The sequence below is a fragment of the Protopterus annectens genome, chromosome 1.part0 (genome assembly GCF_019279795.1).
Source record: "Protopterus annectens isolate FY-2018-M chromosome 1.part0, PAN1.0, whole genome shotgun sequence".
Lineage (NCBI taxonomy): Eukaryota > Metazoa > Chordata > Ceratodontiformes > Protopteridae > Protopterus > Protopterus annectens.
The window spans coordinates 190,648,770-190,664,528 of NC_056725.1; the positions used below are offsets into that span (position 1 = coordinate 190,648,770).

At 39.7% G+C, this 15,759-nt stretch overlaps 1 protein-coding gene across 1 annotated transcript in view; it reads left to right on the forward strand.

Annotated features, from left to right (window-relative positions):
- Positions 1-877: 877 nt before the first annotated feature.
- LOC122796818 (galectin-6-like) overlaps positions 878-15,759 on the forward strand; it is a 332,787-nt gene continuing 317,905 nt past the window's right edge. Inside the window, exon 1 of the mRNA XM_044065917.1 lies at positions 878-968. Coding sequence (XP_043921852.1) covers positions 924-968 — 45 coding nt within the window. The 5' untranslated portion in view covers positions 878-923. The remainder of the gene's footprint in view (positions 969-15,759) is intronic.

A 15,759-nucleotide genomic window follows, 5' to 3' on the forward strand; every position in this document is an offset into this window, starting at 1 on the left:
AGTCATACAACAGGTAAATGAAGGTGGAAGAGATCAAGCCCTGTATGATGGACACAGGAAGCAAGCAGCTCATTTACAACACACAGTTTTAGTTGTTGCACTAACTGACAGTGATTCTAAATGTATACTTCATACATACCTGATCACCATTCTTAGGAACTTCTCTTCTGATGGCAGTTCAGATAACTACTACACTTTCAGTGAAACATTGCCTTCTCATGTTCCTTGTGACTATTTGCCTCTTCAGCTTCATTACATGCTGTCTGATACTGATGCTGTTAGTCTACTGAAAAGGTTAATGTTGCTATATATATATATATTCACCTTGTGAAGTACTTGTATGTTCCTTACTTGTTTTAAAGGTGTACATACTGACAATCCTGTCCTTTACTTTCTCCAGTCTCTGCTACATTTTATTTACTTTTTCCTTACCTTCTGAGTTTACTCTCCAGAAGGCAAACAAACAAACAAACAAATAAATAAATAAACAGAAGTGAGATCCTGTCTATCCTCTTGCTAAAGATAACTCTCCCTTGTACATTACCAGCTATACCACAAACACGATTTGCTTTTGTGTAGTGACTATACAAGCCTAGAAATCAAGATCTTTAGTCCATTATGTAGGTTTTCAAGTAAAGTGTCATCCTGGTTGCTTAGGTTTCAGTTTTATACATGCCATAATTTTTAAGGTGACATGGATGGAGGAAGAAAAGCATTAAACTGCATAGCCTGTTATCCGTTAATCACTTTAGCAAACCAGGAAGAAATATGTAAACTACTACAAGCTGATAACATATTGCTGCCTTATCTTTTTGCCTGCCTCTTCTTTGTATAAAAGGCTAGAGACACAAAAGCTTTTTACACACATACACAGACACCAGTTTTTGTTCCTAGCCATTTGTCTTCGTATCTGTGACTGAAAAATGACCTGTGTTGCTCCATCTGGTAACCGACCAATTTCCAAACTTGTAAGTATTTTACAATCATATTTTAATACTTGTTTTGTTCAATATTACTGGAGTTTTAGATTATTTATATGGGAAATATTTACTAAAAACTGTAATCAGATAATGCTGAGATAACTTCTATAAACTTAATGACATGTAAGCCTTCTGAAAGATATTTATTCTGGATGAGGTCTCACATACATTCAGAAGGAAATGTATTTTGAATAAATGTTGGCTATTGCATTCTTGTATGTTGCAATATTGTCTTCAGGTATGCCATAGATTTTGAATTACTCTTGGATATGTCCTTCCTCTTATACTATCATCTTTACCTTTTGCACATGGTTATCCAATTTCATATTCTGCCAGGGATTTAGATACTTTCTTCTGACTTGTATTTGTTGTATCTCCACTGTACTGATTCCATTCTTAACAACTTTCTCACTCAGGTAAGAAACTCTGTGTAACACTGATGTGATCTGAAGCTCAAAGGCAGAACTGCTCTGTTTTCCAAACATGGTTTTATATAGTTGATCAGTTGCTTTAGTGGCAGTACATGATAATGCATTCTCCACACATAATAACATTGTGCATTTGTTGGTAGTATCTGAACAGAAACTTGCAGTCATTGACTGGAAGGTTATAGGTTTAGCCCTACATGGTAACTCAACTCATGGACTGACATGTACCAATATCCAGATACCGTAGCCATGGGGACTGACATGTACCAATATCCAGATACAGTAGCCATGGGGACTGACATGTACCAATATCCAGATACAGTAGCCATGGGGACTGACATGTACCAATATTCAGATACAGTAGCCATGGGGACTGACATGTACCAATATCCAGATACCGTAGCCATGGGGACTGACATGTACCAATATCCAGATACCGTTGCCATGGGGACTGACATGTACCAATATCCAGATACCGTAGCCATGGGGACTGACATGTACCAATATTCAGATACAGTAGCCATGGGGACTGACATGTACCAATATCCAGATACAGTAGCCATGGGGACTGACATGTACCAATATTCAGATACAGTAGCCATGGGGACTGACATGTACCAATATCCAGATACAGTAGCCATGGGGACTGACATGTACCAATATCCAGATACAGTAGCCATGGGGACTGACATGTACCAATATCCAGATACAGTAGCCATGGGGACTGACATGTATCAATATCCAGATACCATAGCCATGGGGACTGACATGTACCAATATCCAGATACAGTAGCCATGGGGACTGACATGTACCAGTATCCAGATACAGTAGCCATGGGGACTGACATGTACCAATATCCAGAAGATACAGTAGCCATGGGGACTGACATGTACCAATATCCAGATACAGTAGCCATGGGGACTGACATGTACCAATATTCAGATACCGTAGCCATAGGTTGTGAATGATTATGATGTGCTGCACTTTGTATTAATATCTGAAGTCTCTTTTACTGAGAATTTTGACTGGACATTAAAGAGCATGGGGTTGGTATCAGCTTGGGAGATTAGATTAATAAGTTATCAGCAAGGATGCTGTGTAAGACTAAGCATGGGTTTGATACTCACAGATTCCGTCTGCTCACTGTCGGACACGGAGCAAGCATATGGTCTTTCCAGCACTTTCTGCTCACCCATGAAAACTGGCATATATAATAGATACTTCCTCATTATGAAACCAGCACAAACAAAATAAAAAATAAATAAATAAAATAAAAATTCATTGCAAAGGGAAAGAATTTTGACTTGGTTCCAGTGAACACTTTCCTTTCTAAGTAAACTGCCATGAATTTTAAGGCTGCGTGGAGAAATGAAGGTGCAAAATGGTTGCTCTTCTACATACATTGGATCAGCAACACTACTGCAATGCTTCTGAGCCACTTAGAACTTCAGTGTATGTAAAAAAAACTCTGCTAAGAACCCCAAACATTGCTTCTACTCATCTCCTTATTATTAATAACACAAAGTATATTTTCTTAATTTCCATTCTTTTCCTTCTTTTATTTTTTCAACTAGCTAAAGTTATTTCTTCACCCCACGGCACAAAGATTTTTGTTTATGTGTTGTTATAACACCTAAGTGGAAGCTAAGAATACAATCAACTACCCTTGATAAGTTGAGCAAATTGCATCTACCTAGTGGATGGCTGCATGTACCCCGACTCTCACATGTTAAGCTGGCAGAGCTCTGCAAGCTGTTGTCCTTTACAGGTCTCAGGTTACAGCCGTATGTCCATCAGCTTATTATTGCTGTTACTGTACTTCTGGTGGGTCCTTTTATTCAAGATAAATCACTGACATTTACCCCTCTTCTTCTCCTTTTCCCATCAAGGGTTGCCACAGTGGAACAACAGGCAGTGGAGTTTTACAGTGTCCAGTTGCCAGCCCTGCAACCAACCTTCCACAGAAGACACACACTCTCACCTAGTGCCAATTATAGAGTGTCCAATCATGCTGCAGCATGTGTTTGGGAGGAAACCAGAGCACCTGGCGGAAACCCACGTGACCACCAGGAGGACATGCAGACTCCACACAGATGGCACCCCAGCCGAGGATCGAACCGGAGAACCTCTTGCTGTGTGGCAGCAACTCTAACTGCTGCACCACACCCTCACATTCACTGCCTCAACAGTAAACATTAATCTAGGCCTTGTAGCCGTCAGCAGTGACACAGACTTCCTCCTATTAAATATATGAAAGTTCCCACAACAAGCTATGCCACAGATGAGCTACAGAAATACTTCTGTGAGAATGGTTATAGCATGCCACATGATTCCTACAGCTGCTTACCTACACTTTCTCTAAAGTGCTATGATACTGGACTAGCTATAGATAGTTGTGGAAGGTATAAGATTATGACCATTATGTATGTGGATGATTAAAAAAATATTTATTAATGTTCTACCTGGTATTTGCAGCATTTGTGAATTGAACTCTCAAGTATTTTGTATAAAAAGCTTCAATGAGCATATTTTGACAGGTGATAATGGATCCTTTGTCTATTAACTCTTCCAGTTAGTACTTGGTGTTTAAGTAGCTCAGACATGTGAAAGATTCACAGTGGTTTACTCCCTGTGTATGTGCACTCTACTTAACTTTAAGCACAACAATAATATATGTCAGACCAATTAGCATTCTGTTTGCAAACACCTTTGGTGAATTTCTCGTTCTTAAAATACAATATAATTTTGCACTAAACCTTTTTACTGTGATTTGCTCAAGATAACTAAGCTCTAAACTTGTCCATGGTAAAGTAAAAAACTGTTTCCCCAACTCATTCCACTGTGTCAGAAAACTAAATATAACTCATGATTTTGAGAAATGCTCTATGTTAATCTTCCGCCAGTACTTTTTAGTTCTTAACTTAAAGAGACAGATCTAAAGACTGCAGTAAGAAGGGAGTCCTGTACTCATGCCTAAAGTGATAATTCTGTGAAATAAAACTTCTACATACTCTGAAATGTATATGTTGCCTTACTAAAAAATGCATTTGTAACACTAATGAAGCACTCTGTTATGATTTGTCTAATTTCAGAGCATGTTTTCAGGATGGAAAGAGATGTGCACTAAATTGTTTGATATTTTCTGGTAATATAACCATGTTTCCACATTGCTCACTTCTGTTAACTAGGTCTGGCATGCATTGATGGCAAACTCTTTAAATGTCAACATCGGTTAGATCTGGCACAAGAAGGGTCTCTGATTTGTACATTTCATGCTTAAAACGTCATTTTAACTAAGTAAGCTAGCACATTGTGACAGTTATTAAGAAATGCAAACAATACAGTGTCATTACATACAAGATTCCCTCTGTAAATTATAAAAATATCCCTCTCTATAATAGTCTTTGATAAAATGTTAAGGTGTATCATATTTTGAGTTTTTGGTCCTTTTTAAAAATCTTCTCCCTTGCCTTGCCGTTTTATATTACTTCGTCCCTTCAGTATTTTCCTGATAAAAGGCAATGCACTAATGCCTTAAAAACTACATCAGTGGCTTTTTCAGTGGCATCTTTCTCCTCCATTGATACTTTAAAAATAACTCCTCTGCTCATGTTCTTTAACAAGTGGTCTGTAATACAGCCTAAAACTTGTCTTTCACTTTCCCTGATAGACAGTTCCATTATATATACACTCTGATTAATTCAAGTCAGTCACTTCACCATTGCCACATCGAACATGGTCTCAATCACAACTGTCACATGCTATCATACCTCTCAACTGTACAGATTTTCACAGAATGTCAAGATTTTTGCTTCATATTTTGGTTTGTTTCTCTTAAAATTGTAGTTTGCTGGTAAATCATTGACAAATCATTGAAGACTGAAGTCAGAAAATAATGACAGACATTAGAGTTTTAGACTTTATACCCTTCAGAAAATTCATGCTAATGCAAAACTTCGCAACAGAAAAAAATCGCAAATAATCCAAAAACAAAGCACCAAGAGGAGGCAAATCAAATAATTGATTTAATTGTTTTTTAATTACTTAATTATTTGATTGGGATTGTTATAAATGTGCTTGTAAATTCACTGTTTTTTTGCATTCTGACGAAGTCTACGGATGAAAGCGGACAATAAACTACAGTACGCTAAGTTTATTTGATTTGCCTCCTCTTGGTGCTTTGTTTTTGGATTATTTGCGATTTTTTTCTGTTGTGACCTTTATTCGCCTTCACCATGGCTGAGGTAATTGATGATCCACTTCTTGGACTATCTATTCATTCCACACCTACAACAAAAGAAACTAATCCTGTCAATATTGGCACTTTGTTGGTAAACGCCTTGACGGATATTCAAAATTCATTGAAATTCCTGGTAACCAGGGCCACTGAATGTGAACGTGAACGTGACCTGAATGATGACAACGTACGTGATGTACCATTGCATACGGGAAGTGCTGGAGCGAATGCCTCTAGTCCCATTGGTAACTACGACGAAATGGATACCATTGTTAACATTGACAACTTTGAAACCGTTAAACCAAAGCCACAGCGGCAATTAAAACAACGTAATGGCAAAAACGTTTATCCTGTTGGAATCGGCGGGCATTACAAGTCCGTAAAAAAGCTGTTTGAACATGCAGTGAATCCCTTTAGTTCTGCAGGTGAGCATTACAAAAATGTTAGCGATGCTGACCTAAATAAAAAACGAGATTTATTGATCAGACTGTTAAAGCGTTACCGTTCTCTTGAATTAGAGAACGGTTACTTTGCACGATGTATCGAGTTGGACATTGTTCCAAAAGGACTTAGGTTCTTTAAGTGTCCTAATGGGGTTTTTGTACATGATCCGTTGTTCAAAGTGCTCATTGCCTTTTTTAATGATGCCGGTTTGCGGCTGTTAAAATTATTAATTGACAATAACTGTACAAAAATGAATGGTTTAAAGGAAGAGATCATTCATATTGAGGGTAGCTTGAAAAGCATGGTTTCGGCTGAAATCTTTGATGATTTCTTTCGTTCCATTTGGGATGAATTGGAACAGCATTCAGCGGAAATTATAGGTAGAAAGCAGTCTAAATTAGGGCGTGATATTAACGCCTATCAGAATAATGTTGCATACGATAACTTTGTCAACAAAAGCTATCAGACTAATAACTTTAATGTGAATGGCAATAGAAGATACCAACAGTATCCACCAGTTAATGACAACAGGAAGACCTTTAGTAGCGTCGTTTCTACAACTGATTCGACTGGACTTGAAAAAAACGGTTTTATTAACCGTCAGAACACTGGTGTTCTATCTGTTGACAACAATGATGGACTTTCCCTTGTTCACCAACCTAATGGTAGTGATATTCATGACAATGTAGGGGATGGACATGTTACCACTGATATTATTGACTCTGATAATGGGACATGTGACAAATTTAAAAAGAAAGCCGATGTTGTTTCAAAATCTGGCGTGAACAGCTCATCTTCTTCTTTTTTCACCAAGAAGGGACAGAGCAGCACGCACTCTGTTCTAACCAGAAGCCGGACTTTTCTGGCTTCAAACTCTTCAAAAACATAGATAATATTAATGAAAAATTTTCTATTATTAATTTAACTAATTTTGAACTTTCCAACAGTGAAACTAAAATCCTTAAATATGGTTTGAATTTTGTACCTAGTATAAGAGCTGATTTTAGTAAAACTATAGTTGATATAAAAATTTACACACGGAAATTAAATTTGTTTTATTTAATGAATGATATTTCTATCATGAACAAGAATTTAATCAAACCTTCAAGTTTTACTCCACCATTGCAGTACACCATTAAAGTATTTGAAGAATTATGTACAGAAGAAATTAGAAAGGCATTGGCTAGTAGAACAAAGGGTTCTTATAATTTAAGTGATGAGGAAAGGATGGCTTTGCGTACACTTAGATCCTTGACCTCTGAACTGAGGTTCATGAAAAGCGATAAAGGTGGTAACATTGTGATATTAGAACAAAAGGCTTATAGAGAAAAAATGTTAAGCATTTTAGAAAACAATGAAGAATATGAAACCATCAGTCTTCATGAAATTTTGTATAAACAACGATTAATTTATTCATTGTTATATGATGCCTTAATGTCAGGTTACATAAGTTATGAACTATATGATTTTTGTATCGTGCATGAACCCAGAATAGGTGTCATCTTTGGAATCCCAAAGACACACAAATCATTAACTGACCCTCCACTTAGACCCATCGTGTCATCTCCACATTCCATCACTGAGGGTATTTCACTCATTGTTGATGCTGTTTTAGGACCCTGTCTGTTCAATGAAGATTCATATATCAGGGATTCTTGGCATTTTTTGGAAAAATTTAATAGGTTTATTAAAAATAATTTTTTTGATAAAAAAACACATATATTATGCACTATTGATGTTGTTTCGCTCTATACCTGCATACCTCATCATGAAGGGGTAGAAGCAGTCCGTTGTTTTTTAGCCAAGAAGAACTGTGGACTCACCAAAAATGCTATTTCTACCATTTGTGGGTTTCTTGACATCATTTTAGACAACAATTTTTTTCTTTTTGAAAAAACTTTTTACAAACAGAAGAGGGGAGTAGCTATGGGCTCTGCTGCTGCTCCCGCCTATGCCAACTTGGTTTTGGCATGGTGGGAGCATCAGCATTTGCCCATACTACGCGATAAATACCATATCCCCTTTTTTTGTCGATTTGTGGATGATTTATTCTTCATTATAGAAGGAGACATCAATGTAGTTAGTAATTTTTTGATTGACATTAATGATTTTTCTAGTTATTTAAAATTTACTTTAGGCAGTGCAGGGTTGAAAATTAATTTTTTGGATGTACTCCTGTGGTGGGATGAAGAAGAAAGTAGGTTCCACAGCAGTATTTATCGCAAGGATTCTTTTACCAATAGCTATTTACATTACAATAGTAATCACCCCAAACACATAGTCAAAAACATACCACGAGGGCAGTTCATTCGAGCTAGTCGTTTGACTTCAAAAAACTGTCTCTTACAAAAGGAATTTGATTTTATTATTGATCTGTTCATAAATAGGGGATATCCCATATGTGAATTAATCAATAATAGTAATGACATCATGATTAAACGTTCAACAGATTATCAGGCATTGTTAAATTATAGTGAATATAACAATCATCACGTTGGGCTGTCTAACAATGCCAATATTGAACACAGATTGGTTTGTTCTTTAGACATGACTGTTGACAGTGAACAGATACAACAAATAATAAAAAAGAATTGGAGAGTTATTAGGGGGCATTCTGAACTTTTTCGAATTTTAGGAAATAAACCATTTTTTGTTTCTAAAAATGCTTTCAATGTTAAGAAGGCTTTACAAGCTGTAACTTCGCATATTACCAATACTATTTCCAATAGAAGAGGGATGCACTGTTGTTATGATTGCAACATGTGCAGATATATACTTGAAGGACCATACATTTGTCTTGAAAATTTTGAGAAAACTTTTAGCGTTCCTTCCTTTGTGAATTGCAACACGAAGGGAGATGTATACATTAGTATTTGTTCTGGATGTTCATGTTTTTATGTAGGTATGACCAGTAGAAGTTTAAAAATACGCATCAGGGAACATATGTATGCCATTAAACATAAAGATGACAACAACGCTTTATTTAAACATTCTGTAGTTTGTCCTACATTTAGAAAGTTTATGTTTTCTGTTTTGGAACTAGTTCAACCTGACTTAAGAGGGGGAGATTATAAGAACTACTTAGAACAGCGTGAAACATTATGGCAGATCAGACTTAACTCTGATGTCCATCCTGGTCTCAATGACATGATCAATGTCAAATGTTTTTTAAAATATAGGGAATTATCTATAAACAAATCTATTGAATTTAATTCCTTTTTTAATTGAACTTGTGTCTTTAAAAGCTTAAATTGATTTAATTGTTTTTTAATTACTTAATTGTTTGATTGGGATTGTTATAAATGTGCTTGTAAATTCACTGGTTTTTTGTATTCTGGATGAAAGCGGACAATAAACTACAGTACGCTAAGTTTATTTGATTTGCCTCCTCTTGGTGCTTTGTTTTTGGACTAATGCAAAACTTGTTATTCTAGCAACTTTCTAAGTTTGTAAGAACAATATTTAAGAAGTGCCACTATTTGTGTGCCTTTATCCCCCCATTATTTGTGGCTTTGTCGAGATATCTTGCTCTAAGAGGTTGAGCGGCATGTATCCAGCTACAATATAAATTTCTGCTTCTGCTTTTTGCAACATAAGAAATACCTTTCAGAAAAAAAGGACTAAAGTCATTACTACAAAACAATACTGCTATTCTCATTATGAAAGCACACTGAAACATCATTGTGTACAATGTGTACTTCATTTTTCAGCATTTTGTTGTACCTTCTGTCATGTTAGATGAGATGTTTCCCTCATGTATGGTCCTAGAAACTAGGAAAGCTTCTTTTCAAGGGGCACCTCACTGCTATTGGTGATATTTTTATCATCTAGTATAGCTGTCCTTAAAGCTCCTGCTTCTCTGCTTTATTTATGTGAACACATTGCTTGTCCTCTTACAGTGATGATATAGGTTACCCAAAGGCAAAATGGCAGCAACAAAGGCTCTACAGAGACAAAATGGCAGCAATGTACAGATAGGCCTGATAGTAAGACAGTGACCAGCCTGTGCTTCAGTCCTTTTAACAGCCAACAGAATAAATTAAACATGCGTCTGTAGTATTGCCTACAGTTTATATGCCTGGCAAAAATTTACAGATATATGTAACTGAAGCAAGGGAGCACAACCCTGCTTGAAGCTCCCGGGAAGAGCAATTTTCCTGAAATCCAAACCAGTCTAAATTATGTTATGGTAATATGCTTTGAATAATTTCTTAGGTTCATTCTTTTATAGGATGATACTAGGCTATTGGCGAAGAGGCCCTTATAAGCCTAGCCAAGAATTTTGCCCATGTTCCCTCAAAGTCAGCACATTTCCCCTGTCCAGCAGGGACACAGGTGGTATCTCGGGGTGTATTTTCTGTTTCCTATCCAGCCATCCAGGTTCCTTTTAAAGATGGCTAGATAGGTACTCTGCTTGACATGGAGAAGGAGTCTATTCTACAGACAGGGGAGTTTTTGGGACACAAATCTATCCCACCAACAAGTTCTATTAATGTCACAGACTGGGTTAGGCCTTATGTGCGGGTTGTGCAAGTGGAGTTTGTCTTACGGATATGCAGCAACTCCATCAAGACTGGATATGAAATGGCCTAGTATGCCAGACACAGGTCACCTCTGAGCAGTCTGTATGAGACTGAGTAGAGGGGCAGGACTTTTAGCCTATCTGTATAGGATAGGTGTTTAGGACCTTGGATTTTCCTGGTTAGGAACCTCTGTGGTCTCTCCAACTGCTACATGTGCTTGGCAAGGTACATGCTTAAGGTGGCATTGTACTTGATAATGGGTCTGATAAGGGAGGAGTACAGGGATGTTATGACCTCCTTGTTCCTGGATGAAATACCCTTATTTATGAGGTGGACTATATAGAAAGCCTTCCGTACAATGGAGGCAACGTGGTGGTCAAAAGTCAGGTTGCTATCAACCTGGGTGCCTAAGTCCCTCATGACTGATTGCATGCTTAGTATGTTGTTATTAATGTTGTTGTTAATGTTGTTATTAATGTGAAAATTATTGGGGATGACATTTTCCCCAAAGGGAATAATGATGCATTTCTTGACATTCAGTTTGAGGCCATGCTTCTGGCACCAGTCATTAGTTTGGGTAAGGTTCTCTTGGAGGATGTTCACATCACTAGTGGAATTTAAGACAGTGCCCAGCTTGCAGTCATCTGCAAACCTGGTCAGCCACAGACCACTGGTTTTGGCTTGCACCTCAGAAAAGTATATCCCAAACAGTTGAGACCCCAAGACCGATCCTTGGGGTACACCACTCATTACGGGTCTACTACTAGAGGTGGCTTCCCCTACTTTGACTGACTAAGTTCTATCAGTGAGCCAGTTAGCTACCCATTTGGTGACATATGGGTTGATGCCTAGCTGAGAAAGTTTATCTATTATGCCCAAGTGGGGAATAGTGTCAAAGGCTTTGGCTAGGTCAAGATAGGTGGTGTGCACTGTCTTCCTCTTTTCCATGGCTTTGGTGACTGTTTTGAAGACGTCAACCAAGTTTAACAGGTATGATCTCCCTTTGACAAAATCAAACTGTGTGGGGTCAAGCATTTGGAAGTTGCCAATGTCCTTGTTTATAAGGTCCATGATAATGCATTCCATGGCCTTGCAGATCAGGCTAGTTAGGCTGATGGGGCTATAATTGCCTGGGTCAGTGGACGCTCCACCTTTGTGTAGAGGGATGACAGTGGCTGTCCTCCATTCAGCTGGGATGAAGCCGGTCCTCACGCTTTGGTTGAATAGGGTGTCTAATGGAGCTGAGAGCTTATGCCTGAGTTCATGTAGGATACAGCCAGGGATGTTATCGGATCCAAGTAAACTGCTCTAAATCTCAAAATAAGCACTCTATTTTCATTCTAAAGCCCTGCATTTGCTCGTATAAGTAATCTCATAGGTAAACACTAATAAACTTAAGCACTACATCCTCTTATACTCCTTTTAAGCACTTGCTCCCTATTGGTTCTTTCTTATCAGTCAATAAGTAGTTCCCTATATTATTCAGGCATGTCCAAAGGTCAGTTTCGGGTTTACTCTCCAGTCCAGCTGGTGAATCTGGGAATCTTGAGGCAATGTTACAACTGCCTTATGTATGCAGACTACCCTCTCCTCCTCCAAACAAGCTCAAATATATGTGAGAGATGCAACTATATAGCCAAAATGGAGGCTAAGCTCTCTCAACCCAGTACTGGCACAGCCTGTCAGGAGGAGAAGGTAACCACACACACCACAAATCCAGTCTTACATAGACCTATCGCATCAGCAAACCAAACACATAAACACACAAAAACATACTCGGAGGCTCTAAATAAAAATCTGTCTAAGCAGCAGAGACCTCCAAAGCAGACATCCAAGCAACCCCTATCACGAAACAATACCCACATAGCACATAGCTCACAAAGTCAGTGTGCCACACAGTCACAGCCCTTAAGGCTAAACAACACACCTAATACACTTGTAATAGGTGACTCTATTGTCAGACACACTGACTTCCCACTCACCAGGCTGAACAAGGAGAAGGTCACTGTAAGCTGCCTGTCAGGTGCCAGGATCCGCCATGTAGCACAAGCACTCAGATCACTCCAAAGCAAGCACAAATATGACTCCATCATTGTCCATGCTGGTGTGAATGACCTGAGACGTACCTCCCTGAACTACATGAAAAGAGACATAGAGGAGCTCTCTGATCATGTAGCCCAGGCCGGTATGACCCTGACTCTGAGTAGCATCTTACCCTCAGCAAGAATGATGCCACAGTATAAAGACAAAAGGATCAATTTTAACAATTGGCTACAGTATTGGTGTCATTCAAAGGGGATCTAGTGTCTGTCAGCCTGGGATGACATGCTCGACAAGCCACATAGCTTCACTAGGGACGGCTTGCACCTGTCACCCCTGGATTTTTGAATACTGGCAAAGACTCTTGCCTCCCCCATAGTGCCTTTTTTAGGTAAGGCTCAAAAGACAAACCCACCTCCATAGACAACACAAAGAAAAAGAAACTAAGGGTAATGTTGCTCAACGCCAGAAGTCTAAACCTCAAGATGCACGCACTCGAGACTCACCTCAGTATGGAGAATATTGATATCTGTGCAGTAACAGAAACCTGATTCAAGGCTCCTGAGAGCACCCCAGCACTAACAGGTTATACTTCATACCATGCTTTCTGGCTGCAAAACTCGGACCGAACCACAAAAGGTGGGGGAGTATTCATATTTATCAAAGATACACACACCTCCAGGTTAGTGGCACTGCACAAAGCATCGGAGACCATCCATGTGCAACTAGCAGTGGGCAAAACTGCCTTTCTGTTTGTAGCCTGCTACAGACCACCCTCCCAAATGCAGGAACCTCACTTGGCTTTCCTGAGAACACTGGAGAATATGAAGGTCTCTCCAAACACCATTATATTGGGTGACTTCAACTACCCAAACATTGATTGCTACTCAAGCCCAAACACCCTCACCCAAAGGTTCCTAGAATTTATAAGCTCAAATGCTATGGAACAACTGGGCACCACTCCCACAAGAGGGGAAAACATATTGGATCTGGTCATCACCAACATGGAGTCTCTATGTTCCACACCAGAGCTATACCCCTCATTGGTAAGATCAGACCATAAACTAATCTCACTGGACATCCATATTCCATCCCCACCCCTAGCCAAGGAAACCACGGTGAAGAACTTCTCAGAAGCAAACTTCACACTTCTCAAAACCGAGGTGGAATCCTTCAAAGCCCCCGGGCCAGTAGAAAATACGGCCCATAATGCAGATCCCTTTACAAAAGCATTCTATGGACACCTACAGGAATGCATGGAGCATGCTATCCCAAATAAAACCAAGACTCACTCCTCCAAAGGCAGGAGACCTGTCTGGTGGACCCTGGTCATAAATAAGCTATACAACAGAAGGAGAAAGCTACTACATGATAGAGCAAAATCCCAAAAAGGGAAGGCGTCTCTGATCAGTACTAGCAAGAAACTACGATCCCTCATAAAATCATCTAAGGCCAGCTTCAAAAGAAAAATTGCACAAGACACTAATGATAATCACAAGGCCTTCTTTAGTTATGTCAGAAACCTGGGAGGCAACTCCCAGATATGCTCTGAGTTAGTGCAAAATGACAAAAAATACACTGAACCCACAGACATTGCCAACATCCTGGCAGAAAGGTTCAGTGCAAACTTCTCCCCCCCCCCCCCAAAAGAGCAAATGTCTATCACAACAGAGTGTAGTCTTCCTGAGATCACAGATGCACAGGTGAGCGCTGCCCTCTCCAAAGCAAAAAACACAGCATCAATGGGACCAGACGGTGTCCCGGGCTGTGTCTTACATGAGTTCCAAGAAGAACTAAACCCTCATATAAAGTCACTGTTCAGTCTCAGCCTTACTACAGGATGTATACCCAACGAATGGCGTACAGCAACAGTGGCCCCACTCCACAAAGGTGGTGCCACAGCAGACCCTGGAAACTATCGCTCTATAAGCCTGACTAGCCTGGTCTGCAAAGCTATGGAGCGTATCATCATGGAAATCATAAACAAAGACATTGGGAGCTTCCAGACACTGGATACTACCCAATTCGGCTTTGTTAAGGGCAGATCTTGCTCTTTAACCTGGTCAACTTCTTTGAAACAGTTACCAAAGTGAAGGTAGTCCACACAGCCTACCTGGACCTTGCAAAAGCCTTCGACACAATACCCAACTCGGGCATCATAAATAAGCTCACAAGCTTAAATATCAACCCCTATGTCACAAGATGGGTTGCAAACTGTCTCAGGGATAGAACCCACATGGTCCGAATAGCAGGTGCCATGTCAGACTCTAAACCAGTTACAAGTGGTGTCCCACAAGGCTCAGTCCTGGGACCTCTCTTGTTCGGTATATATTTCTCCGAGGTACAGGCTAACACGGGTGGACTATGGCTGACCAAGTTCGCAGATGACTGCAAACTGCATGCTGTAATTGACTCTCTGGCTGACACAAGCATCTTCCAAAAGGGTCTCACAGAGACGGATAACTGGTGCCAGAGCCATGGCCTAAAGCTAAATGCCAGAAAGTGCATAGTCATCCCCTTTGGGAAAAACAAAGTGCCCACAAATTACCACATAGGTGGTAATCCATTAAGTACGGAAGAAGTAATTAGGGACTTGGGGACCCAGGTAGAAAGTAATCTCTCCTTTGACAATCACATTGCCAAAGTGGTTAGAAAGACCTTCTATATAGACCACCATGGGTCATTGTGCCCCTCTACTCATCACTTATCTGGCCCATAATTGAATACAATGCCCCATTTGGGATGTACCTTATCCGACACCTGCAGTAACTGGAAAGACCCCAAACGTACCTCACCAAGAGGATCAAGGGGCTCAAACAGATGCCCTATGCAGTTCCGCTAAAGAAACTCCAGCTCTACTCAGTTGCATACCGCCTACTCAGAGGCGATCTGTGTCTGACGTATAAAGCCATGTCCAACCCAGAATTAATGGACATGCTTCACCTCAGGAAATTCAAATCCCTTAGAGCTACACGCTCCAGGGACTTGAACCTCAGCACAGAAATAAATAGGACATGCTGGAGGGACAGATTCATATCCCAGAGGCTCCCCTCACTCTGGAACAAAATCCCAATCCATGTTAGGCAGAGCCCCTCACTGACTCTCT